This window comes from Salvelinus namaycush, chromosome 3, assembly GCF_016432855.1.
Source record: "Salvelinus namaycush isolate Seneca chromosome 3, SaNama_1.0, whole genome shotgun sequence".
In the NCBI taxonomy this organism is placed as follows: Eukaryota; Metazoa; Chordata; class Actinopteri; order Salmoniformes; family Salmonidae; genus Salvelinus; species Salvelinus namaycush.
In genome coordinates, this window is record NC_052309.1 from 93,055,726 (window position 1) to 93,082,082 (window position 26,357).

The 26,357-nt window shown below is 43.6% G+C and overlaps 3 protein-coding genes across 3 annotated transcripts in view; 1 reads left to right on the forward strand and 2 right to left on the reverse strand.

The window, feature by feature from the left end:
• Positions 1-1,172: 1,172 nt before the first annotated feature.
• Positions 1,173-5,708, reverse strand: tecpr1b (tectonin beta-propeller repeat containing 1b). Its single transcript, XM_038988724.1, is given in 11 exon segments — positions 1,173-1,277; positions 1,423-1,526; positions 1,792-1,839; positions 1,842-1,942; positions 1,944-2,019; positions 2,757-2,877; positions 3,562-3,623; positions 3,626-3,746; positions 3,882-3,985; positions 3,988-4,113; positions 5,601-5,708. Coding segments are annotated over 10 exon segments (960 nt in total). The 5' UTR covers positions 4,106-4,113; positions 5,601-5,708.
• A 3,233-nt stretch (positions 5,709-8,941) lies between these two features.
• Positions 8,942-16,031, forward strand: bri3 (brain protein I3). The gene is made up of 3 exons (XM_038987793.1): positions 8,942-9,550; positions 9,962-10,079; positions 13,198-16,031. Exons 1-3 carry the CDS (start codon positions 9,385-9,387, stop codon positions 13,328-13,330), a joined length of 417 nt encoding a protein of 138 aa, XP_038843721.1. The 5' UTR covers positions 8,942-9,384; the 3' UTR covers positions 13,331-16,031.
• Positions 16,032-17,628: 1,597 nt separating this feature from the next.
• The window catches only part of baiap2l1b (BAR/IMD domain containing adaptor protein 2 like 1b), an 89,487-nt gene continuing 80,758 nt past the window's right edge, over positions 17,629-26,357 (reverse strand). Inside the window, exons 13-14 of the mRNA XM_038987815.1 lie at positions 21,688-21,731; positions 17,629-18,931 (exon numbers count right to left, since the gene is read on the reverse strand). Coding sequence (XP_038843743.1) covers positions 18,859-18,931; positions 21,688-21,731 — 117 coding nt within the window. The 3' untranslated portion in view covers positions 17,629-18,858. The remainder of the gene's footprint in view (positions 18,932-21,687; positions 21,732-26,357) is intronic.

Below are 26,357 nucleotides of genomic sequence, written 5' to 3' on the forward strand. Positions count from 1 at the left end.
CAGCCTTGCCGTCTAATATTTGTTTTGAGCGTACAGCAAACTGTGTAGCATTTTTTTGTTACTTGTATATCTTTGAGCTGGGAAGTCTGTCCTGCAAATACTTTAGGTCAGAGACTATAAAAATGTTCGCAATGCAATGCATTCTCTATGGAATTGTACATTTACTTATTAGCATTGCTAACCATTGGATTACAAAGGTATGACAAGCTGGATACCACCCACGCCTAGGAGAGGAGGAGGGGGTGGAGACGGGAGAAAGGGTAGAAAGGAGAAGAGAGAATGGAGACTGGAGGGCAGAGGGGCGATTTGCTGTACTAGCAACTCCTCTCAAACTCAGCAGAGGGAAACAGAGCCAGCAGCCCCTTCAACCTCCACCGACTTAAACTCCAGCCCTGTACAGAAATACATCACAGGGAAATGTGAATCTGTCAAGGCTGGAATGCCAGGACCTGGGCTAGGGAAGAAGGGGAGGAGGTGAAGGGGCAGACGAGGACTTGAATGGTATTTGTGCAGGATCTAATTATGCTTAATCATCAAACCGACATGAGAGAATGGTACTGTAATCAGAACTCGGTTGTCACAGAGGATGAGAGCCCCCCGCCAAACACATCTCTAAGGTTCTAACCAGCACTCTCCATTGAGAGAGGAGAACCAGCAAGTCTTGTAATGATCAGTATCTTGTCCTATTTTCTAAATGTCAATATCCAGAAAAAAATTGTCCTGATGTGTGTTGTGCAATGATGTATATAAACCCTGGAATGCTGATGCTATGTATTGGCCATTGAGAGACTTTGAAGCCACCGGTCGGCCATATTGGTACCCCAGTAGGAAGAGCCTTCATGGGAATTAATGAAATTCTACAGTATTTCAATTAAAGGTTAAGGACAAAATTACATGCATTTAATGATTTTGTTTTAGTGGGACAGTAACATCAGTAATCTCAAAATAATTGACTTTAAGGGAATTTTTTAAAATATATTTTTATGTTTAGCTTGCATAATATCATTTTAAAGTATGAATTAATGTGTTTTAATAGAATAACGTGGCAAAAACAAATGTACACATTAATAAATGCATTTCTATACCTTCCAAAATAGTTTTTACAATGTGGGGGAGTGGCTTCAACACAGCACTCCTATTAGTCATCTAGTGTATGTAAATCCCCTGTTGTCTCACCTGGTCATTGAGTCCACATCCACCATCATCATCTCCCCTCCAATGCTGATCCATCCTGAGCCACAGGGGTTATGGGAGTTCACCCCCCGCCGAAACCACACCTGGACACACACACACACACACACACACACACTTTATAGATCTGCTCTGTAGGAGAGGCTACTGTACTGCTCTACAGACTACAACAGGGCCCAGAGTCCTTCCTGGTTAGGAGACAAGTTCAGGAAGGGGTGGATGTTGTCTCACTTTGTAGTCCTTAGTGACGGCCCACACACCGCTGACCCCCACAGCAACATGGATGGTTCCGCCCTCCTTTACTGGGGGAGAATCCACCACCACCCAGGAGGAACCTGATAGGGTAGTAGAGAAACTATTGTACTGTCATTGTGTAAAATCAATAAAAGGACAAGAAAGTTGACCTAACAGGGTTCTTTTAGAGGAAACCTGCCGTATAGGACAAAAGCGTAAAATATGCCAAAAGAGCACAAATTTTACCTAGCTTCACATCCAACTCTGGTACATCATACAAGTCATGGTCTACATGATCCCTTACACATAGCCAAATAATCATCAGTATACTAGAAGATGGTTGTGTGACCTAATATCACTCCATACCTGTAGGGCTGTCCAGGCAGATGCCCGTGCGGACCAGTAGCTGTCCGTCCAGAGTACAGCCCAGAGCAAGTCCCCTGGTCCGGCAGAGATCTGGGCCACCTCCTTGGGGGCCTCCACCTCGTCCCAACACTGGCCCTCGGACCAGTGGCAGGATGCCACTCCTGAACCACACCTGAGAGAGGGGCAACACTGCCATGGTTAGTCTAACTGTTCTTGACTCAGCTTTCCCTGGGCCTTAGTCGTTATCACACTATCGTGAGTGTGTCCACTTACCACTCAAGACTTGTGTTATCTAACTCTTGAGGGTTACAAGAGTTAAGACATTCTGGTTGAAATGCAAATGAAGTTCAGTTACTGTGTGCGCAGATTTTTACTATAATTTGATAATTAAAAGATGACTGAAACAACATTTAGTCAAGGTAGGAACACAAAGCATTCGCATATAAGCACTTCATATGACAAACTTAGAAAACCGCTGCTTTCAAAGTCTCACATTCACTGATGTAAGTGACGTTGACCTCAGTCCATTATATTTATAGTGGTGTAAATGGAAGATATGTTCACATATTATCCCTATAGAGGATGGTATGCTGAGAGATTCTTGAATAGTAGATCAAGACTGGATGTAAAAGATGAAGAACAGCTAAGACCAAGTTAAGCAATGCATTGACAATGGCTGGAGTAATGATGCTCTCTAGTGGCCAAATGTTTGAACTGCACAATGGTCTAGGTGCTGTATTTGACACCTCACCAAGTTGCCAACACTTTGAGATTATGTTATGTTTTTAGGTTATCACGTTAAGATATGCAGGTCTGAGTGTGCGAGTTCGTACAAAACATGAAGGTGAGCAACATTACATTTGAAAGGTATTGTCAATGTGTGTGAAGAATTGGTTTGTATGCAGGTGAATTAAGGCACAGGAAACATCATAGCAGAAGACCTGTGGTGGATCAGCCACACTGACCTGTCTGTTGGGACACACCCCACAGGAAGTGATATCGCCCGGGTTGGTCGCTCATCTCCCAGCCTCCACAGCTAATGTCACTGAGGGGGAGAGGGGGCTGCTTGGGGTGGTCCAAGGGGATCTGAGGGGGTACAGTCAGGAGAGGAACTGTTAAAACGAGAGTATATTCACTGGAGGTATTGTAATACTACAGGAGTGCATGTAGCCTTCAGTGGGCATCTCCTAGCCTGGTCCTAGAACGGTTTGTGCTGTCCTCCCAAATTCTATGGTCATTGTCACGTGTGTGTTGGCAGACAAATAGACCAGGCTCGGAAAAAGATCTCACACAGAAACTAATGGTGGACGACATTTGCTCACAATTAGGTGAAGAGGACCAAATCAAGTCATGTTGTGGGCCAACATACTGTACCTTGGTCCAAGAGCCTCTGGCTTTGTATATCCTGTCTCTAATCCATCGCCTGCGACAAACACATGATTCCACTTCTTCTCTCGGAGAAGTTAGCAGGAAAGTCCACTGCTACTCCCAGCCCTAAACACACAGATGCACGCACACACAATTAAGCTGACAAGTCAAAGAGTTCAGAGGTCAGCAGTTGGCCCGTCCAATCAACAGCAGTGTGTTTTAATGAATCCAAGGCTTTAGAGTGCACTACTTTTGAGTAGGAGCTATAGGGCTCTGATCAAAAGTAGTGCACTAGGGAATGGTATCGTTTGAGATGCACTCCATAGTGTTATTGAGCACCTCAAAGCCTGCTACCCCAGACTTGTTGTGCAATAGTTCGCGTTCCAACTTCCAGTCTCTCACCCCAGTTTCAGTGGGGTCTCCTCCAGCGCAGACCTGGTCAACGTACCAGTCCCCCTCCCACTCCAGCTGTTTGAGGGCAACAGGAAGCTGTGCAGTGGCTGGGCGGTCCCCCCTGTGAGGTCACTCCAGGCCCAACGGTCAGTGGGCAGCAGCACGTCAGTGAAGCCGTCCACTGGGTTCCACCTCTGAAACCACACAAACAGTTTTGTAAAGTACAATTGAGCACGCAGACACTAAGCAAGCACGTGCATAGCAGGCACGCACACACACATTTTAAATAAGTAAATGTTAGCAGAGGTGACATGGAATTATCACAATACCTGGTTCTCATAGGTCTCCTCTCGATAGCGAATTGGCACCTCCCCAGGGTCGATATTGAGGTAAACATGGTGGTCACAGCCAATTCCCCAGCTGCACCTCTGTCCACGGTAACGCGCTTTAGCTCCAGGAGGGTGTCCTCGTCACGCTCCCAGCGCCCTCCGGTGGTGGATAGGCTGTACACCTTCCCGTATACGTCCACTGCCCATAGGAGCGAGCTGGACATGATGGGGCCTGATGATAAACACGGGCAGTTTATAATCCTCTCACCACACTGGCCCGGCCATTACCGTAACACAACAATGCTCTGTGCTGAGCGTTGTCTAGACTCTTAATGGACTGATTAGATTAGCCACAGTTAGAATAATGAGCCAGATGTTTCACCGGTTGTATAAATCTGAAGCATTGATGTTAGCGTTTCCACTCACCACCAAATGTGGTGACGTGAGGAAGCCAAGGCAGTGGGAGAAGATGGAGGGAAACGGATTTTGGCCAGCGTTCTGCTAACTCTCATTGATTAAACATTTGATCGGAATACAGTTCTGTTCACAAAACTAAAAATCTGTTAAGAACAGAGTGAACTAAGTTTTGTAGAGTTATGCACACTTGCACTTCACATAGTAGGCGTTCCCTAACGGAAAGATGCAAATACATGCTAGAAAACGCAAATAGGATCTCGCTAGTCGTGCTTGGCTCTGCCCACTATGATTAATTTGCTCCCATTGGAAACGACAGTCTAGTCTATCTTGAGTTAGTTATACAAATCTTTGGCTTAGCGGTCAGCAGATTTGTTTTCTACACAGTCAGCTTTTTCTTTCCAGTATGCTACCTACTAGCCCAAGAATGTGCTCTTAAGGAGTGTAGGCGAGCTACCGTTACTCCTTAAGGTCCAAGTACCTTGTTATTATCAGGAGGTAGACTGGCTCTGGCAGCATGTGAATCGATTCTCAATTGTGATACGGTTCTAGAAACAAAGCCATTTACTTTAATATCAAAAATACATTTTAGAAATGCGAAATACACTTACTGTACATTGTTTTAAACGGCTTTATCACAGTTGAAGCCTCTAGTATTGTTCAGTTATAACACGTTTCTCGCGGCCTTCTTCCGTTGGGCCTACACACAGGTGTTTGGAGCATCTACACAGCTAATTACCACAGGTGGTCGCCTTCATCTCCGTAAACACGTGCTGCAACGTGGAGATACGGCCGTGTGGGAACACTAACACTATAAATACTGGAATGGGAAAATTGGATGTGTCATCGGTCCCAATTATATGCTGTCAACAGTGTGGGCAGGCTGCTTAAACAGTTTAGAGTAGCCTGGTTATGTAGATTTCATAGCCAATGCACCGAGGAATAACGGAGTAAGGAGCTGCTTGCACCTGAATAACGAAAACCGATCAACGGTTGTCAATGGTACTGATAAGACGCGTCATGATATCAGACACCCAGGTGCGTTAAAACCGGACACCTGCCATGCATGTTGATGCACCCAGCCTGGAAAGAAATTCAATATTAATAGGAAAATTGAAATAGGAATATTTCGGGCAACTGACTGTGGTTTGAGGTGATGACAAACAGCAAAACATGACACTTCAATGCATCTAGTCCTGCCTGCAAAGTGTCACTGACTGATAGACTCCACTTTCGTCCTGTCCCCGAACATATCATCCAATATTCCGTTACAACAGCAATATAAGGTTCAAATGCCCCACTTACTCTCTTTCCCCGTTCTTGTAGGTTTAGCTGCATTTAGTGGGACAAATCATCCACCCGATTATTCTATTCTATCCGCTTTTTATTCCCATTCTGAAGGTATGTCTCGTTCCAAATCCACAACAGGAAATGGAGGAACTGTTACTCGGATTGGCTAACATTCTGCAGGTGTCCCGAATCTCGTCTTTTGATTGGACAAACTGCGTGGGCTTGTATATTTTTCCGACGGCCACAGCTGTTTGACGGAGAAGTGAGACGCGCACATATCACCTACTACCGGTATCTTAATTATTGATTCCGCACAAGTTAGTTGTAAATAATTAAACAGTAGGTAGGTTTTAGTTGACTCAATAATTATTTATCATAATCACGATATTTGCATGCCCAATGCCTTCCAATAGACCATGGGCCAATATTTGTTATTGTTAGTGAGCAACTACAGTGACATGATAGTTATTTTGTTTTAGGCTACACTCTTTATCAAATTGGGAGGCTATATCAATATCTTAATAGGAATTGTGACAACACAAGAAAATGGCAGTGGAACTGGCGTCGAGGTCCAGAGTTGAGTTTGAAGGCTATATAGCCTTGATATAGGCCTAGTGTTGCCATTCTGCATGCAATTAATTCATATAGGGCATGCCTATTATGTATAAATATCATAAGCATTATAATATGAGCTGTATGCCTAACATTACATTTGGTCATACCGCATGTAATAATTGTTGTGCAGAAGTAGATTTAGGTGAGATAAACCAATATTGTTGTGTGGGTCTAATTTAGTACAAAGTTTGAATAATAGCCTAATTTGCATACATTTTCCAATACAATTAGAGCGAAGTTCTTGCTACAGCACAGCGCTGGAGGTTTATATTTTGATGGATTGCCACTTTAAGAAGCGCTGGGTGCGTTTGAGTGGTAAGGCTAAGGCAGTGGTCAACCTTTTCTAAGTCAAGATCACCTTCTGAGTCAAAATGCATGCCGAGATCTACCGCTCTGATTGTTTATTAACATGACTTAAAAAATGTAAGCCTATGCAACATTAACCAATTAAAAACAGTACTGTAGCAATGAGGCTGTGCGGTAGGCTATAGGACCAATACATTATCACCGCACACTGGCTTTGCTTGAATTTACCTGCCAATGCATTGTTGTTCTGGACATTTAAAAAATATATATATATTTCAAAATGTGAGGTAGTGTATATGATCACACCGGTAATAGATCCATTGTTGTATTACTTGTGAGGCACAGCTGAGTGAGCATGCATTTAAACAATTTGCTTTTTATTTTACTGGGCTGATGGTGCCTGCATCTGATGGTCAGTCTCCGCGGAGGGAGAGAGCAGCAGACTGAGGGTCCGTCTCAGCGGAGGGAGAGAGCAGCAGACTGAGGGACAGTCTCAGCAGAGGGAGAGAGCAGCAGACTGAGGGTCCGTCTCAGCGGAGGGAGAGAGCAGCAGACTGAGGGACAGTCTCAGCAGAGGGAGAGAGCAGCAGACTGAGGGTCAGTCTCCGCGGAGGGAGAGAGCAGCAGACTGAGGGTCCGTCTCTCAACACCCCTCGGCTCTCCCTTTCCTCCACTGACCAAAAAGAGACACTGTTTTCCAGCTGATGGCGAAACTCGAATCGCACCACAATATTTCTGCCTCATGCACAAATTCATGTTGTTACTCCTATGAACAGAGAAAGTGAAATATTCCACCCAAGCCTATAGATACACTTTCCCACTCACTCATTACTGCTGCACTGCTTGTTGTAGCGCAGAGTGGAAATAGGAAGAACGCGCATTTTATGGGTTATAAAAGTGTTGAATACAAAGTGTTGCCAGTGCTGAGTAAGAACTTAAACTCACTCATAAAAACAGCAGCTCTTTGCTGTATTCGTTGACAGTCTCTCTATAGTCATAATTTGAAACGTTTTGAAATCTCACAGTATCAATTTTGCCGTAGCTTTCTTTAATTAATGCCTCCTAAATTACTGTGCAGACTCGGTCATCTGAGCAATCTGATTGGCCAGCGGTGGTATAGTGCACTTGATTTCCTCTCCAGGCCCACCGGGAAGGCAGAGTTTGTACCTTCAGACACATGAAATGGCAACAGTTTGCCTACCCGGCGCGCAGGGCAGCTGAATTGGTTGCACCTACCACTAACAGCCCGTGACTAATAAAAGAAAATAGGATCACAAGGCTTTATCGTTGGGTTTTTTACAGAAATGTTTGTCGATCGACTAAAAATGCCTTGGAGATCGACAAGTCGATCGCGATCGACTGGTTGGTGACCACTGGGCTCAGTCAACCGACTATAGACGAAAGTCGAGGAGTGAAGTCTGGGGAAGTGCATCTGCGAAAGCCGAAAGTTGGACACTAATGTGGTTTTCCAACAGCAAGGCTCAGATCAACATGGCAATGTTGCCATTATTTAAAAAAGGTTTTCTTTATAATGTTGAAATAAACATGTATCTAACCCCCATAGCACACACTCATCAACTGAAACCATAATATAATATTATGTGTGTATATTGTACAGTCAATTAGTGAGAGAGAACCTCAAATATCACATTTATTTGTATACTGTAAAACCTAAATTACACACAGCCTCAAATAGTACCTGTCCCTTTTAATAGCCAGCAGGGCAACTTAACACATTAGAGCAAATAAATACCAGGTCTAAATTAATTGCTTACTAGTTTACCATTCATTTTTTGAGGTGTGATGTTTGATTTGTTACATTAACTAAATTAATTACATTAACTAAATCAGTAAGGACTTTCGCCTTGTGGCGAAAGTAAGAACTGACGAAAATGCACAGTCAAAGATGATAATTATTCTGTCAAGGAAATGTTTTTTAATTTTATTTTTTAAATAGAGGCAATTTAAGACAAAAGAAACGTGACAAAGTGTGTCAATTATAACATAGGATATTAAGATTGATTAAAATGCTGGAAGTGAATGCTGGAATTAAACAATTAACTATGCAAATATGCAAAAGCAGTGTGCCTGGCTCAAATAAGCCCCTGTTGTGTTCAGTAATTTAAGCAAATAAACACCCGGGCTATTAATTGAAGTTTTATGGTATATCACCTGTACACACAACTTGTTAAATAAGTTCCTGTTTCAGTCATGTCTTTGAACACGTTTGCATGGGTAAAGAAAACAACATCCAAATGGTTGGTTGACCTATGCAGGCGATGGTTGCAGGATGAAGTTGGTTAAGAACAACTGCAAAAACTTGCAGTCAAAACTTCATAGGCACAAGTCAGACAATGTGTATACCCAGAATGCAACAGACTTTGGTCACCGACTTGACAAATGTGATCCGCTCGAACGCGCCCCCTTTCTCCGCACATAGGCGTTCCGGAGCGCATCACATGATTTGAGTCTTGTGACAATCCAGACAGAAAGGGAAAACGAGTTTCGAGTTTACAACTGTTTTTTTGTGTGCTCTAGAGTGATTGGAGAGGTTCTTTTGACAAAAAATGACATAATGAGGTGATAAGATGGCGATATTTTAGAAATTTCCCTCTTTTTTAAAAATAAGCATCCTCCCTTTAGACTGAACAGTCCGTGAGTGTTTCGGGTGGTACAGTCAGGGACAAAGTTGGCACATGGAGAGAGGCGATAACTTCAATTTTTTCGCGTCGTATTTTCTTAGTTTTTTTCTACCCATCCGTGCCTGCGAAAGTCGTATGACTCGAGGCAACACCGATTAAGTAAATCAAATTTGTGTGGGAATAAGAAGGCCAGCCAAGGCAAAGAAAGAGAAAGATAACTTGAGGACGCAACAGATATGGACAGCAAACCTCTTCTCCAAGACCGTCCTCCCGCTTATGCTAACGTCGTCCCGGGGGCGTATGAATATGGCCAGCAGCACAATTATGGAGCTATCCCCGCCCCAACCCCTGCACCCCCGGGCTTTCAACAGCCGCCGCCATATCAGTACCCCACTGGCCCAGGCAAGTAGATCACATTGTAGGGTTGTTACCTAACGTCCAAAGCTAGCTCCTGAAGTATGACGTCGTTACGCGCCGATGTGCAAATGCTGGAACAGCCATAACGTGACTTTTTTTATTTTAGGTTGTATGAACTTGCTGATATTTATAGAGTAGCCTACACACTGTAGACTGTAATACCAATACAAATTTGAGTGGATGCTTATATTTGTCATATTTCACACATGTACAAGTGTGTATTAGAGTAGTCTATGCTCTACAGGGTACTGGGTTCGTTATTTTACTAGTGACAAATACTGTATATTCCCTTACCTCTCTTGACTGACTGAAACGGAAACTGACTCATGACTTCCCCTTGTAGTTCAGATCTAACCTAATTCAACCTCAAACTCCTCTCCCCTTGTCCTACCACAGGGTTCCAAGAAGGCACCAGTGCACAGATGGGCCCAGCCATAGCCCAGCAGCCCTACCCTGGCACATACACCATCATCCAGCCCTCCGTGGTGGTGGTGGGGGGCTGCCCAGCCTGCAGGTGAGACACCAGCCCCAAACAACACACGCATAGTGGGGAAGCATACTGTATGTTTGAAGGGGGCACAGAATTCAGTACAACAGTATTGTATCTATGGAGGGGGGAACTGTCAGGATTTCTGGCAGCCTTCAATTCAGTCTTATTGTTTTATTATATTTTAGTAAAGTAACCTTTGACTGCTCAGTTCAAATCAAATTTTATTGGTCACATACACATATTTAACATATGTTATTGTGGGTGTAGCGAAATGCTTGCGTTCCTAGCTACAACAATGCAGTAGTAGCTAACAATTCACAACATTACACACATCTCAAAGTAAAATAATGTAATTAAGAAATATATAAATATTAGGACGAGTTGATTGACATCACAGGATGCACAGCATATGATGTCACCAGGTCATGTTATGGTCTATCTTTGTGAGGGGAAAAACATAGAAAGCTGCTGTTTTCACATATGTTGACATTGGGGTGATGCTGGAGATGACGAATGAGTTTGCAAAGTGTTGAAATGTTCCATTAAGCTGTTGTTGGCACAGAGCTGAACTCTCTGAAAGCCACAGGGGGAGTAATACTATAACAAGCGCGTAACTACGGTGATTTAGAAAGAAGAGCATTGTTTGAAACCTTGAGATGAACCGCAGTTGAAAGGGAACCAGATTTGTAGTCGGTGCATTTGACAAATACAATTTGATTTGATTTGGGAGAAGGTGTAGGGGTCTGCCGAACCAAGACGAGTCAGTAGGCTAATCTGCCGTCAGGGAAAGCCTTTTCAGTGTCAATCAATAGTGTTCCTGTGGTGAACACGTGGTTTCCATGTGTCAAATGACGGGTGTCTTCTGCTCCATCTGTGTCTAAAGGTGTTCCACAGCATAGCTACATGTGAGCGTCACGATAACAGTATTACACACACGCTGCACTGTGGCCAGGCAGGCAGGCAGGCCTAGTACACGCTAAAGCTGCTGCTGTAGGGGAAAGCTTCATTTCGAGAGTGACCTCAGTGGTTTCAATTTGTCTGATGCAACATCCTCAGTGTCCGCTGCTTGGAACACAGACGTGTGACAGGAGAGAGGAAGTTGATTGACTGTACATTATGTATGATGCTCTTGAAGGTCAAAAGTTATCATGAGTCAACGTGGTCTTGTATGAAAAATGGTCAGGGTCGTGTTCTGTAGGTCATACAATGGAAAACGTTTGTCCTAATAAACATTTAAATGTTTTGCAATGGAAAAGGAGTGTTTCTTATTGGACAAGTCAAGGTAGTCCGTTCCTGTTTGTCTGTTTTATTCCGTTTGGTGCCTAATGAACATGACACAGCAGCTGTAGTGTCTGTCTTGTGTTGATTTTGAAGGTAAAATAATCACATTTAGTGTTTTTAAAATGAACATAATAGTCTAATTGATGATAGAATACACTAATGGCACGTTTCCAATGAGACTTTACACCAGTGTTTGGTGTAAATATAGACTTTTGTTTTCACTTCTGAGGCCTAATAATAGAGCCTGATTTCTAGGAGTGTTAGATTGACAGTAGAGGGAGACAGCTTGTTTTAGTTTGTCACCACTAGATTGACAGTAGAGGGAGACGGCTTGTTTTAGTTTGTCACCACTAAATTGAGAGTAGAGGGAGACAGCTTGTTTTAGTTTGTCACCACTAGATTGACAGTAGAGGAAGACAGCTTGTTTTAGTTTGTCACCACTAGATTGACAGTAGAGGGAGACAGCTTGTTTTAGTTTGTCACTACTAGATTGACAGTAGAGGGAGATGGCTTGTTTTAGTTTGTCACCACTATTTGCATTGCCAGGTTCACTAAAGGGTTCTAGTCCAGTTTGTGGCCTTGGCACACTCTGATACTCAGCTGATAAGCAGTGGCCGTGTAAACACACCCATGACATGTACATGGCGCAGGGGAGGTGCAGGCAGGCAGGCAGGCCACACACACACACACACACACACACACACACACACACACACACACACACACACACACACACACACACACACACAGCAGGCAAAACGTCAAAGTCCACACTACATTTGCGCTCCACCTGTTGTTGCTCACATGTTTTTGCTGTCCACCATTTCTTTTAGAAAAGGTTCTAACTAGAGGAAGTACAGCTACAACTGGAAGTTACCTTTTTTCGTAGCAGGTTAGGAGACTTAAGTTAAGGTTAGGGAAAGGGTTAGGGCTAGCTAAAATGCTCTCCTAACCTGCTGTAAAAAGTAACTTCTGGTTGCTGCACTCCCTCTAGTCACAACGCTTATTGAAATACAGTGTTTATGTCTGTCACAAGAAGCCCTTCTGATTTTAACCCACCATGATGTGATTGTGATGGGCTAGGAGGTGTATAGTGTAATCACTACAGCTCAACATCTACACATATTTGGGTCTATACAATGTAGATTTCATCTAAGGGGAGTTGACGGATGCTTTGGACGTGATGCTAGTCAGCCAACATGTGGAGTCATAAGACCAGACAGTAGTTCCTGCTAGCTGTTAAGCCCTGCAGCTCTGTTCCTTCTAGTAGCCACTCTGGTCAGGGGAACCCACAGTTAACTCTCTCCATGTGATTCCCCAGGTCACGCAGTGAAACCACAATGTGCCTTCAGACCACATAACAGTGTTGTGATTATGATCACGGCTCATACATCTAATAGCACTGCATCTCCAACACGGTTACCATGGGAACCTAGAAAGCCCAGAGTCACAATGACTGCTAGAAAGTATAAGCTACTTATTATTCTCTCTCATTATTAGTTATTTGCCCTGTGGCGACTTGACACAACAACAACAGAATGGTTCAATCTCTACACCAATAGGTGCTCCTTTCCCTGCTCTTGGTTTTTGGGAGGTGGATGCATTGACAAGAGCTTTCTCAGTCCTAAAAAATGCTTTCTGGGGTGTATGGGGAATTTAGTTGCTAATTAATGAGTTACATTTATTTTGCTTGAATATTGTTACATATATGATAATTTTTAAATAACTTCTTATCTCATAAACCACACATCCTTACTTATAGGCAAACATGGTTTTGCTCAGGTGGCCCCTTTTTTTGCTGGAGAGCATCACCAGAGTCCAACGTTCTGTCTCTTTAATGTGTGTCTTCATCTTTTGTCAGAGTGGGCGTGCTGGAGGATGACTTCACCTGTCTGGGGATCATGTGTGCCGTCTTCTTCTTCCCCCTGGGGATCCTCTTCTGCCTGGCACTGCGCCAGAGGAGATGTCCCAACTGTGGCGCCACCTTCGGGTAGAAGGACCAACCTGTAGCTCGTCCTCTCACAGCCCAGCTGGATCTTATAACTTTGTTGTTTATAATTATTACACACTGAGGATGCCAGGTATTTTCTATACAACGATTAAGTAGTCGCCACAATGAACTTATAGCCAGCCATTCATTCTGATGATATGATAGAGGTGCATGTGAAAACCTACATTTGCACATGGTAGAATATACTTTGGTAGTATTATCTAGTGAAGAAGCCTGATCTTTGTCTATCTACTGCTGGTGCCTTTATTACGCTATAGAGCAGAAAACAGACAGGGGCCATATTCCACAAAGCGGATCAGAAAAGATCCTAGGATCCTGGTTTAAGACAAAACAAGCTCCCAGCTCAGAGTAGGTTTTATGATGATAAGTTACTGCTCAGACAAACTCTGAGCCAGGAGAAAAATCAACTCCTAAAAGTTTCTCTGTTGGTAATCACGACAGTTTGAGGTACCGCAAAAGAAGGATAGTGATGATGCTCATTGACATTGTTGCAAATGATGAGGAATAACCAATCCCGACGAGGCACTGACAGCTGTATAGCACGCTTCAGACAACGGCGGTGAATGTTGCAATGGTAAAACGTTTATCTTCTGCCTGACACCATGACTTTGTCTACTTTTCATTTAGCCTAATATGTAGGTTTGCATATGTTTAGAATAATGTGAATGCCATATTGCACTGAATCATACAGTTTGACAGTTAAAATATGAACGTTATATCAGCACACTTCTGTTCAACAGATCTAAATAGCTTTGGCACACTAGGCATCGAGTTACTTGCCGATAATGTTGCATAAAGCATTTAAAAAAGGTCTAATTTTACCGAACAAAATCAGTTAATATAGGCTGTAGATGCTTTGTTGCCCAACCCATAGGCACGGCCACGGCCTTTTTTTAACGTGGTATTGCGCTCCAAAGGGATAACTTTAAATGACATGATGTAGGTTCATGAAATAGTTGAAAGAGAACTGTGTGGTTGTTTATTAGCCCAGTGGTTGTAAGTATTTAGGCACAGGCTGTCATGTGAATGAAGGTACAAGGTGTACATTATTATGGGTTGATCGTATAGAAATATCAAACATTCTTTCAACTCCAAAGCAACTGCCTGTCTATGGCGCAGGAACCACTGCCTTTTTCTATTACCAAGACACCTGTTGGTAACTCTTCACTGGTTAGGACAGCTCATGAGGTCTCCTAAATATCTCTTGACTAGGTGGGGGACTGTTATGGCTAAAGAAGCTTCCAGCATAGCTTTTATTTGTACCCTTAAGAGTAGGAGTAAAATGTCATCTCAGCACTTACCACCAAATGTTTTACTCTGAGATGCTTTGTGGATACGGCCCCAGGGCGCATATTCAAAAAGTGCATCCGAGTAGGAGTGCTAGGAGATCTAGGATCAGGTCCTCCCTGTCATTATAAACCTTGTGCATTATGATTTAAAAGCCAAACTGATCCTAGATTGGCAATCCTACTCTGATGCTCTTTGTGATATAGGCCCAGAAAGGGATTGCGATCATTATGTGGCTCAAGACATGGATCAATAACAAATCATTTACTTGATAGAATTCCTTTGTTTTGTCATGTTCAATCAAACGGAGGCACAAGTAGATTTTGTGCTCAATGTTAAATTCCAATTGCGCCACAACTGGGAATTGTTCAGTTCTGCCACTCCTGAAGCGCCTTCTGTTTCATGTAGTCACAATTTTAGGATGAATGTATTTTTTAAAGAAGACTCATTACGTTGGGAAGTGGTTCGTCACTGTACAGGTATATGACTATAAGGAAATGACCCATCGAGCGAGAGCCGCTTTAAGCAACCCTTTTGAACCTCTGTTTTGAAGCCTTTGAGAATGCTGCCCCCACTCAGTCTGGGCCAGTGTCGCAGAGAATATCTTTCCCCAGCTTGACTCTGGCTGGGGGAGGGTTTTAAACGTAACACTGAGACATCAACTGTCCCTAACCGAGACATTGAACATTTGTCATTGAGCTGTTGTCTGTTCTGGTTTCTTTTTATTCTGGGGCCATGTCATATTTTCACGGGTATGATTCTGATTTGATTGCTTTTATATAGGTCTGCAGACCTCAGCGTTTCTTATTGGACAAGACCAGGTAGTCTCTCCCTGTTTCAGTCCATTTTCTACCGTTTGCTGCCTAATGAACAGGGGTCTCTGTTCCAATATCCTTTAATGTCACTATAGCATACCACTTAGAACGTACATTTTTATTGGGCATGCATTCTAAGTAGTGTGGAAATTCCGACATGGGGTGAAGCGCCCTACACAGGCTCTGCAGGAGTTCACCCAGGTCAAGTCGGGCACCACGTCTTTGACCTACAACCAAGCAGACTCAGCCGAGGGAGGAAAAGCATGCAGCGAGTTTTTGCATAATACAAGCAGGTTGACGTGTGTAATCTCTGGATAATGTGTAGCCATCTTAGTATTATTCTCAGTGATAACTCAGCCTCCTGCGATCCTCCCAACAATAGACAATCAACCAAGAATGTCTCTATGTACCCACTACCACCAGTAGTGTATTGTTACTGTCCATGTCATGTAATAAAATGGGGTCATATATGGGGGGTGTATTTTACATGGATCTGCTTTGAAACACTACGCACTCCATCATGATTGAGGTCCTTATTTTTTATAAAAGAGTTATTGTAAATAAAGAAACATGAGTGCAGTACATGTCTCGGCTGATCTTTTAAAACTTTTCCTGGCCCGTATTCATAAAGCGTCTCAAAGTAGGAGTGCTGATCTAGGATCAGGTCCCTCTTTCCATATAATCATATTAATTATGGTCTAAAAAGCTCAACTGATTCTAGATCAGTGCCCCATCACTTTGTAGAAGACAACCCTGTTTCTGTTCAATTCGACCCCAGTTGTAACTAACCGGATTCACTTTTTCAACCAGTTAATTTTTAGAATCAGCCGACATCCAGAGTTGAACATGAATGTGATCTCTGCGAACATCAGGGAAATTGCCTTTAAAAGGTGTATTAACAGTGTGTCTTGGATTGAAACCCGGCCTTTCTAGTCATAAAGTAACTATGTTATATATTATTGGTTATAACATTTATAATTCACCAATTTATCATGACAAAGAGTTGAAATAACGAGAAGACAAGCAATAAAATATACTGGACAAAAATATAAATGCAACATGCAACAATTTCTAAGATTTTACTGAGTTGCAGTTCATATGAGGAAATCAGTCAATTTAAATACATTCTTTAGGCCCTAATCTATGGATTTCACATGACTGGGAATACAGATATGCATCTGTTGGTCACAGATACTTTTAAAAAGGTAGGGGCATGGATCAGAAAACCAGTCAGTATCTGGTGTGACTAGCATTTGCCTCATGCAGCACGACACATCTCCTTCACAGAGTTGATCAGGCTGTTGATTGTGGCCTGTGGAATGTTGTCCCACTCCTCTTCAGTGGCTGGATACTGGCGGGAACTGGAACACACTGTCGTACATGTCGATCCAGCGCGTTCTAAACATGCTCAGTGTGTGACATGTCTGGTGAGTATGCAGGCCATGGAAGAACTGGGACATTTTCATCTTCCAGGAATTGTATAGAGATCCTTGCAACATGGGGCTGTGCATTATGCTGAAACATGAGGTGATGGCGGCGGATGAATGGCACAATGGGCTTCGGGATTTCATCACGATATCTCTGTGCATTACAATTGCCATCGATAAAATGTAATTGTGTTCATTGTCCGTAGCTTATGCCTGCCCAAATCATAACCCCACCGCCACCATGGGGCACTCTATTCACAACGTTGACATCAGCAAACCACTCGCCTACACGATGCCTTTACACGTGGTCTGCGGTTGTGAGGCTGGTTGGGCGTACTGCCAAATTCTCAAAACTTATGTTGGAGGTGGCTTATGGTAGAGAAATTGACATGATTTTATCTGGAAATAGTTCTGGTGGACATTCCTGCAGTCAGCATGCCAATTGCATGCTCCCTCAAAACTTGAGACATCTGTAGCATTGTGTTGTGTGGCAAAACTCCACATTTTAAAGTGGTCTTTTATTGTGCCCAGCACAAGGTGCACCTTTGTAATGATCATGCTGTTAAATCAACTTCTTGATATGCCACACCTGTCAGGTGAATGGATTATTTTGGCAAAAGAGAAATGCTCACTAACAGGGATGTACATTTATTTCTCCACAACATTTGAGAGAAGTATGTTTTTTATGTGTATGGAACATTTCCAGCATCTTTTATTTCAGCTCATGAAACATGGGACCAACACTTTACATGCTGCGTTTACATGTTTGTTCAGTGTATATTTGTTTATTTTCATACAGCAACGTTCCAAACTCAGGGAGTAGGCAAGGCAGACCAAAGAAAAATTATAAAATTAGCCACTAGGTTGAAGATGCCTTCAATGAAGCATGAAGATAACTGCAAAATGGCTGCACGTTCTATGGGAAGTTATGAGTTCCATTTAAGCATATCCTTTTAAAAATGTATGTCCACAGCACTACTGGCTCATATTCATTAGGAAACGTAATGGAAAACTTTTTAAAACAGTTGAACATTTCTTATCAAACAATAAGAAACATTTCCTCAAAGGTTTCAGTCTGCTTTCTTCCGTTTGGTGCCTAATGAACATGACCCGGGCTACTTGAATAACAGAGACAGGTGAGAGACGTTTCACAGAATGATTACTGTTGGTATATAGAGTTAAGGTAAACAGGTCTCACATCTTCCACTAGTAACAGCAGCACTGTATGAACACTTAACTGTAAAACCAATCAGCAAGATGACAATGACACACTCAACCAATCAAATTCGTTGTACACTTCTTGGAAGGAGTTGAGGGGAAGAAACGATGTGTGCGCTTCCCTTGAATGAGTATAGTTACAGTCGCCAGCTGTTGGTCTTTAGTAATGATAGCAACAATGTAATTTTACATATCATATTGGAGATACGTCAACAATAACAAGAGCAACACTACCATAAGGACCTCCGTAAATTGTGATGCATAGGGCCCGTATTGCATACATTCATTTATCTACTGCCCTATGGCAACGAAAAATCTTTGACGAGTGATTGAACAAGCAAAAGAAAATTGTCATAAATACATTCTGATATTTCAACGGCCCAATCTCAGGCTTTCCTCGACTCCTTTTCGCACACGCCCAGCGAGAACGCATGTAGTATGTCGCCACTCATCATCGCCGACAAAAATAGGTCTAGAAAATCTATATATGTGCATCTGTTTACATAAATAAATCCCACCTTCTCAGGGAGAGCGTTTGCAGCAGTAGGGCAACTGTGTATTAGACAATGTCATTTCTAATGGCATCTGTAGTAGTGAAATTACTGGATCTTCAGCACAGCAGCCCACAGTGTCAAGTTGTCCTGTCCACTAGTGTCCGGCCCTGGGTCCATCCGCCTGGAGGAGGAGGGGGGAGAGCATGGGGTGATGCCCAGCTGGAGGTGCCGCTCCTGTGTAGAGGTGGACAGGAGGGTGGGTCTGGAGGTTTAGATGACTGGGCCTGAGCGGTCATTGGTGACTGTGGGACGTAGCTTGACTGCGGTGAACGGGTTCCCTCCCCTAAGGAGACAGAGACTGGTTAATGCTGGTGTGATGATTTTATGACACTTGGGCCCTATTTGAACAAACCTAACACAATGGTAAATCTTAGCACTGGCGGTAGCGTTACAGCTTTGGGGTGTGTCAAAAATACTTTTGCTATTTTCACAACCGGAATTATGGGCGCAGTAGGTGGCAGTGGAACAAACAGGCTGGGTCAATCAGAACATGCTCCATGGCTAAATATGTGTTGCTTCAAGTTGTGTATTTATGGTCTTTTATGTATTATGTTGTCATCAACTCCAATTCGAATGTTAGTCTGTTATAGCCTAGTTTGTTAAATAGCCTGCCCCATATTTGCTAAATGTATTGAACATGTTTGCAGTCCACATTGTTCTAGTTGCATTGCTTCAATATGGAAAAACATGGTTAAACATAGGCTGTAGCATTCACACTGATATAGGGGCCTACTGATATAGGGGCCTACTGATATAGGGGCCTACTGTTAATTGCAGTCTGGACATGGACATACCAAACGTAGACAATAAGCAAGATTCAATTCACCAGGCTATTGATAAGGCCTAAAAAGACAGTGTATAAAATTAAACAATTTGTTATAATAGATGTAAAGTCCCCTGTTTTGGGGCCCTGAGTGGTTCTGGTACCGGTTCCAACCGACATCTTATAAATGGATATGTAGACACCATAGATTGAAATGGCTTGCATTGATTGGTAGCATTGATTCTAATGGACACAGGGGTATGTCTCTTATGCCTGTGTGAAGCAGGATGTGAAATCTGACACCACTTGAAGCTGGGATGTCCCTCCTACCATTTCATTCGTTCTTCCAACTGTCCAACTCCTGGCTGAACCCTACATCACAGCCACTAACAACACATATGCCTGGAATCCTTACACCGTAATGCAGCGGGAGAAGTAGTTTTGTCGCTGTAGCACATTCAGAGATCGATTTATAGCCAGTAATTTCAAACAATTAATAGAGTTCAAACAAAAACACTTTCTGTTTGTCATAAATGGACTATGTTAATATTAGATGAAAGGCGAGTTCCTAACAAGTTCAGGAAGCCAAGCTAGAGTGCTGTGAGACGTTTACATCGATGTGGGCAGACGTTTTGATCAAGATAGACCTTTAGAAAATATGCACATTTTCTCTAACATTAAATATACAAATATGTATTTTACAGTTATAAGGAAATCTTATAGTTAGTCGTTTATAAATTGATTATACTATATTTAGAAAGCATATAAGTCATTTCAAGCTTTATCTATACCGTTTCGTTGAATAGGAAATACATCACATTTCATATTTGTATCATATTTTGTGTCCTGAGAAGTGACTACACCTCAGCAATTTATAACTACATTTACCAGAAAGGGGAGATTTGAACCTTTCTTGGAGTCTGCAGTATTACTAGTTATTGTTTATGGCCCTCATGCTAAATAATTACTTCTGGGGATTACGTAGATTACATTTTTGATTACATTACAGCCTGGTGAATCTTTTTAATATGTTTGTTTTAGAATCAAATTAAACAAAAAACACTTTCTAAATAATTTTGGGTCAGAAACATCATAAATCGCTTATATCGTTCCATGGCACTGTTTGCACACGTAGGCCTAAATATCTTTACACATAACATTCGCATGTCTATGCAAAATATTAGGCTCCTGTCAATCGTATCGTTGCCTATGTGCGAGGCAGATTTAAAAAAAAAGATCTGCCGTTGATATGGCATTATAGGACGACTAAATAGTTTGGAGTGTGTCTTTGGTAATCGGACAAGGGGGCGCTCTTTGAAACTGTGGATGGATAGCCTTCTGAACAAGCGAAATGCAGGTATGTGAATTGTGAATAATGAAAAAGCACGAGGGGACAAAAATGTCAAAGCACTCTCAGTAGACCATTTAAAACCACTTTATTCATAGGCTACTTTTGGATAATAGCCAGGATAAAAAGACACCTATGTGATGCTGGTATACCAGCGTTGATTAAGGGGAGGGGACGCTATGCTTGGTTTTTAATCAAATTAAAGCAATCATTTTTTTATGTTTCTAAATACGAGAGTCACCGGCACAAAAGGCACATCTCTCCTTCCATGGGCTCTGTGTGTCATGGTTGGATAGGCTGTGCTTCCACTCTGTCATGGTTGGATAGGCTGTGCTTCCACTCTCAAAATCCCTGCCATTATCATCTGCGTTACTGTTAAGACCTGCTTTTTGTGCGTCTTAAAACTTCCCATTAGCGCTGCATGAAAATGGTCACTTTTGCGCTTGTTTTTAAGGACACACCTCTAAAATTGTAACCCCTCCCACTTCAGTGCAAGGGAGCTGATGGTAGACAGGTAAATTGCTGAACTTGGCTTTAGGGCTGGAAAATGCCAGTGTACCTGTTTTTACATGACGAAATTGCAAATTAACGTGCATTTGACACTTGCGCCTCCTTAGCGTCAGCCCAAAATAGAACCCTTGCACTCTGTATATGGACTGCACTGTGGGTAGAGTGTATGACTGACTATATGAAAGAAAGAATAGAACCCTTGCACTCTGTATGTGGACTGCACTGTGGGTAGAGTGTATGACTGACTATATGAAAGAAAGAATAGAACCCTTGCACTCTGTATGTGGACTGCACTGTGGGTAGAGTGTATGACTGACTATATGAAAGGAAGATTGCGTGTCCACACATGTTATTGTGAGGTTAAGATAGATGTGTTAATATTATCTTCATAATCCATATGACATGATGCATGACTTACCCGAGGAAAAGAGGCGTCTTTCCAAACCCATTCAGTTGGGTTCCCTGTAAACAAACCCAAGAGACATCATCAGACCAGATATACTGTAAGTCACAAGACCCATTCACTCTCCATGATGGAATCCAACAATGATTCATTTACATGTACAAATATAATTTCCATACCAAATGTACAACATTTTTGGGACTTTTTGCATCTGTTGCCCATGGAGACCACACCACAGACTGTGGGTAGAGTGTATGACTGACTATATGAAAGAAAGAATAGAACCCTTGCACTCTGTAGACAGGTTTGGTAGGGCAGACTGGTGAGTGTTGTGACTGTGACAAACAGAGATGACCTGGGTTCAAATGCTATTTAAAATCTTTCAAATACTTTGAGTGATTGCTTGAGTCTGCCTGGAGTGACAAATGGTGTGGTTTGCAACTAGACTATTGAGACTTTTCTGTTGGTTCCATTGCAACAGGTTCTCTCAATAGATAGTATTTGAACCCAGGTCTGGTGAGAGGAGAATGCTTCATCACCTCAGAACACTGACACTGGAAAATGGCTCTTCTGGAAGGGACAGTGCATTCCAGAAAGAAAAATCCATATAAACCTCTCCCTCATTATGCCAGTGAAAAGTCAAGGCATGTTGAGGTGAAGCAATCTTCCTGAACTTGTTACATTTAGATTGAACCTTACGGTCAAACAATCAAACAAACAAACAAACTAGAATCAATAGTGAAATTATGATTTGACCCTATATGCAGTTTCCCAACGGGGTGCACATTTTAGTTTTTGCCCTAGCACTAAAACACTTGATTCAACTCATCATCACACCTTTGATTAGAATCAGGTGTGTTAGTGCTAGGGCAAAAACAAAATGTCCACCCCTTTGGGTCCCCAGGACCAGGATGGGGAAACACTGTCCTATTGTACTGTGTAGAGATGGGTGGGTTGACTCATAACCTGCAATCCCTGTAGTTATATCGGCGGGGCGGGCGGGTTGAGGGTCATTAAATATTGGGTGGGTTGAATAAAGAGAAAACAATGCATTAAAAATCCAGAAATGTATCATTTTTGTAGAATTCTGACACCAAAGGGACAATGTCAGAGTTTAATTCAATAAGAGAAATGCTGTGAAAGAACAGTAGGACAGAACAGTAGTCTAATGTTTGGGAAAGATGTGTGATGATTGTGAGGTCACAATTGCATATCAAGGGAACTGTACTGTTCAAGATGGGTTAAATGGAATTGTAGTATAACTGAAATCTGGACACTGAGTGTAGGTCTATAACCTCTCACAAGGCTTTAATATTCACTCCTATAGAATTAAGCATTTCTTGCAGTGAAATGATACAGCAAATGTACATTTTGACTGGGGAACAGCAGTGGAGAAATATCATTGATTTCTTTCAGCATCTTGAGATAACGAATGCGTGGTTAGGGACCGTGTGTAAAGGTGCTATTTTATTCAGCATCATAAAAGCGGATAGTATTTAAACCACATAAAATATGTGAACTGAAAGCTGAACTGAAATCTTATTAAAAAATATATGTTGGGTCTTTATAACAGTTTTTAATTTCCTTAAACTGGAGTTATTGCATTTTTTCCCCCGGTCCCTAAATGTCTTTGCTTTGCAAGAGAAGCAACTTTACCCATGTCAACTAGATTGAAGCCTTCATTCTATCGATTTATGACATTATTCTGGTGAGCAAGGGTTTATTTAGTCTTCTAGGGCAACAACTACTGACAGAAGAGAAGCTGCATGTATTTAATTATAGACAAGTTGACTAACAAATAGCCTACCAAAATGTCTGAAATTACAAGCAGAAACATAGGCCTATTCAAAAAGGCCAGTCAAAAAATAGTTCCTCGCATTAGGATTGAGTGTGGGCCTCAGATTTTCACTTTATCACATATAGTCAGGCGGTTGCGGATGGGTTACTAGCAATTTCGGGTGGGTGCTGGTGAACAAACTGCTGACCCACGCATCACTGGTAGTCCCTCACAGCTGTAGTGCTGGGATGCCACCACTAGAGGACAGCATTGAGCCTACAGAACAGCATTAGCCCTAGAGAGGGGTAGGCAGACAGAGGCAGACAGATGTAGCCAGACACACATTGACCTTAGTGACTGCTGTCCTAACATCCTCTTGACATCCTGGACAGATGTGTAGTTTTAATCCTAGTCCTAATCAGACTGAGTGCAGGGTGTCAACACACACACACACACACACACACACACACACACACACACACACACACACACACACACACACACACACACACACACACACACACACACACACACACACACACACACACACGTCATTTCTCTCTTGATACTTTCTGATACATTACTTTAGTACCTCTGCTCTCGCTACGTCAGTCTCTTTTCTCTTTCTGTGTCTTTAAATCGGTTTCTCTGTATTCATCTGCCTCACTTTCTACACAAAGGGCAGAACCAGCAAGGGAGCATTCCTGTGTAACCCCCAGCCCTCCCTCTATCCCACCCTCCTCTCCTTCTAATTACCTCTCCTCATTCGCTCCCTGCAGCCAAATCTGCTGAATGGGGAAAAGACTTCTCCCTTATGGCAGTGGTCATACTAGCACAATAAAGACCTGGGTCCTGGAGTTTGTAACAGCAGAGTTGTGGGTTTGATTCCTGCAGGGGCCACATATACTGAATGTGTTTAGTGTCTGTTAAATGAGCACATTATCAGTATTAACTATGACAAACAGACCTAGTAGTGTCCCAGAGGAGATGAAGAGAAGTGAGTGATCCCAGTTATGAAGTATCTATAATCCCATTCACAAGGATAGAGCTATACGTGGCTGGTAGTCTAGAATGAATGACTCACCACTATACCATCCCTGCCTCCTTCAAAGACAGCCCTGGAGGTGTGTGTCACACACACAACACAATCTCTTGTTGCATACACACCTACACACAGTCCAGTCACGACACACACACCTACATACACAGAGTTACTCCACTTGTCGTGCTCTCACCTACACACAGAGAGAAACAGGAAGTGTTGTTCAAACTCCCCTACACAGATAGTTATTATTTTCATTGTACGGAAAAACATTCACAGCATGCTATTCACCTAGCCACACACACCCACCCTGTGTTCACCTACCCACACACACCCACCCGTGTTCACCTACAAACACACCCACTCTGTGTTGACCTACCCACACACACCCATCCTGTGTTCACCTACCCCCACCCCACCCCCTGTGTTGACCTACCCACACACACCCACCCTGTGTTCACCTACCCACACTCCACCCCCTGTGTTCACCTACCCACACACACCCACCCTGTGTTCACCTACCCACACACCCCACCCCCTGTGTTGACCTACCCACACACACACACCCTGTGTTCACCTACCCACACCCCACCCCCTGTGTTCACCTACCCACACACACCCACCCTGTGTTGACCTACCCACACCCCACCCCCTGTGTTGACCTACCCACACACACCCTGTGTTCACCTACACACCCACCCACCCTGTGTTCACCTACACACCCACCCACCCTGTGTTCACCTACCCACACACCCACCCTGTGTTCACCTACCCACACACCCACCCTGTGTTCACCTACGCACACCCCACCCCCTGTGTTCACCTACCCACACCCCACCCCCTGTGTTCACCTACCTACACACACACACACCCCCTGTGTTCACCTACCCACACCCCACCCCCTGTGTTCACCTACCCACACCCCACCCCCTGTGTTCACCTACCCACACCCCACCCCCTGTGTTCACCTACCCACACACACCCACCCTGTGTTGACCTACCCACACCCCACCCCCTGTGTTCACCTACCCACACCCCACCCCCTGTGTTCACCTACACACCCACCCACCCTGTGTTCACCTACCCACACCCCACCCCCTGTGTTCACCTACCCACACCCCACCCCCTGTGTTCACCTACCCACACACCCACCCTGTGTTCACCTACCCACACACCCACCCTGTGTTCACCTACCCACACCCCACCCCCTGTGTTCACCTACCCACACCCCACCCCCTGTGTTCACCTACCCACACCCCACCTCCTGTGTTCACCTACCCACACCCCACCTCCTGTGTTCACCTACCCACACCCCACCCCCTGTGTTCACCTACCCACACCCCACCCCCTGTGTTCACCTACCCACACCCCACCCCCTGTGTTCACCTACCCACACCCCACCCCCTGTGTTCACCTACCCACACCCAACCCCCTGTGTTCACCTACCCACACCCCACCCTGTGTTCACCTACCCACACCCACCCCCTGTGTTCACCTACCCACACCCCACCCTGTGTTCACCTACCCACACCCACCCCCTGTGTTCACCTACGCACACCCCACCTCCTGTGTTCACCTACCCACACCCCACCCTGTGTTCACCTACCCACACCCCACCCCCTGTGTTCACCTACCCACACCCCACCCCCTGTGTTCACCTACCCACACCCCACCCCCTGTGTTCACCTACCCACACCCCACCCCCTGTGTTCACCTACCCACACCCCACCCCCTGTGTTCACCTACCCACACCCCACCCTGTGTTCACCTACCCACACCCCACCCCCTGTGTTCACCTACCCACACCCCACCCCCTGTGTTCACCTACCCACACCCCACCCTGTGTTCACCTACCCACACCCCACC

Bases quoted from the DNA above. Each gene is read 5' to 3' on its own strand.
- bri3 (XM_038987793.1), top strand. From the start codon at position 9,385: ATGGACAGCAAACCTCTTCTCCAAGACCGTCCTCCCGCTTATGCTAAC. The intron at 9,551-9,961 runs GCAAGTAGATCA...GTCCTACCACAG, and splicing joins TCAGTACCCCACTGGCCCAG to GGTTCCAAGAAGGCACCAGT. The intron at 10,080-13,197 runs GTGAGACACCAG...ATCTTTTGTCAG, and splicing joins GGGGGCTGCCCAGCCTGCAG to AGTGGGCGTGCTGGAGGATG.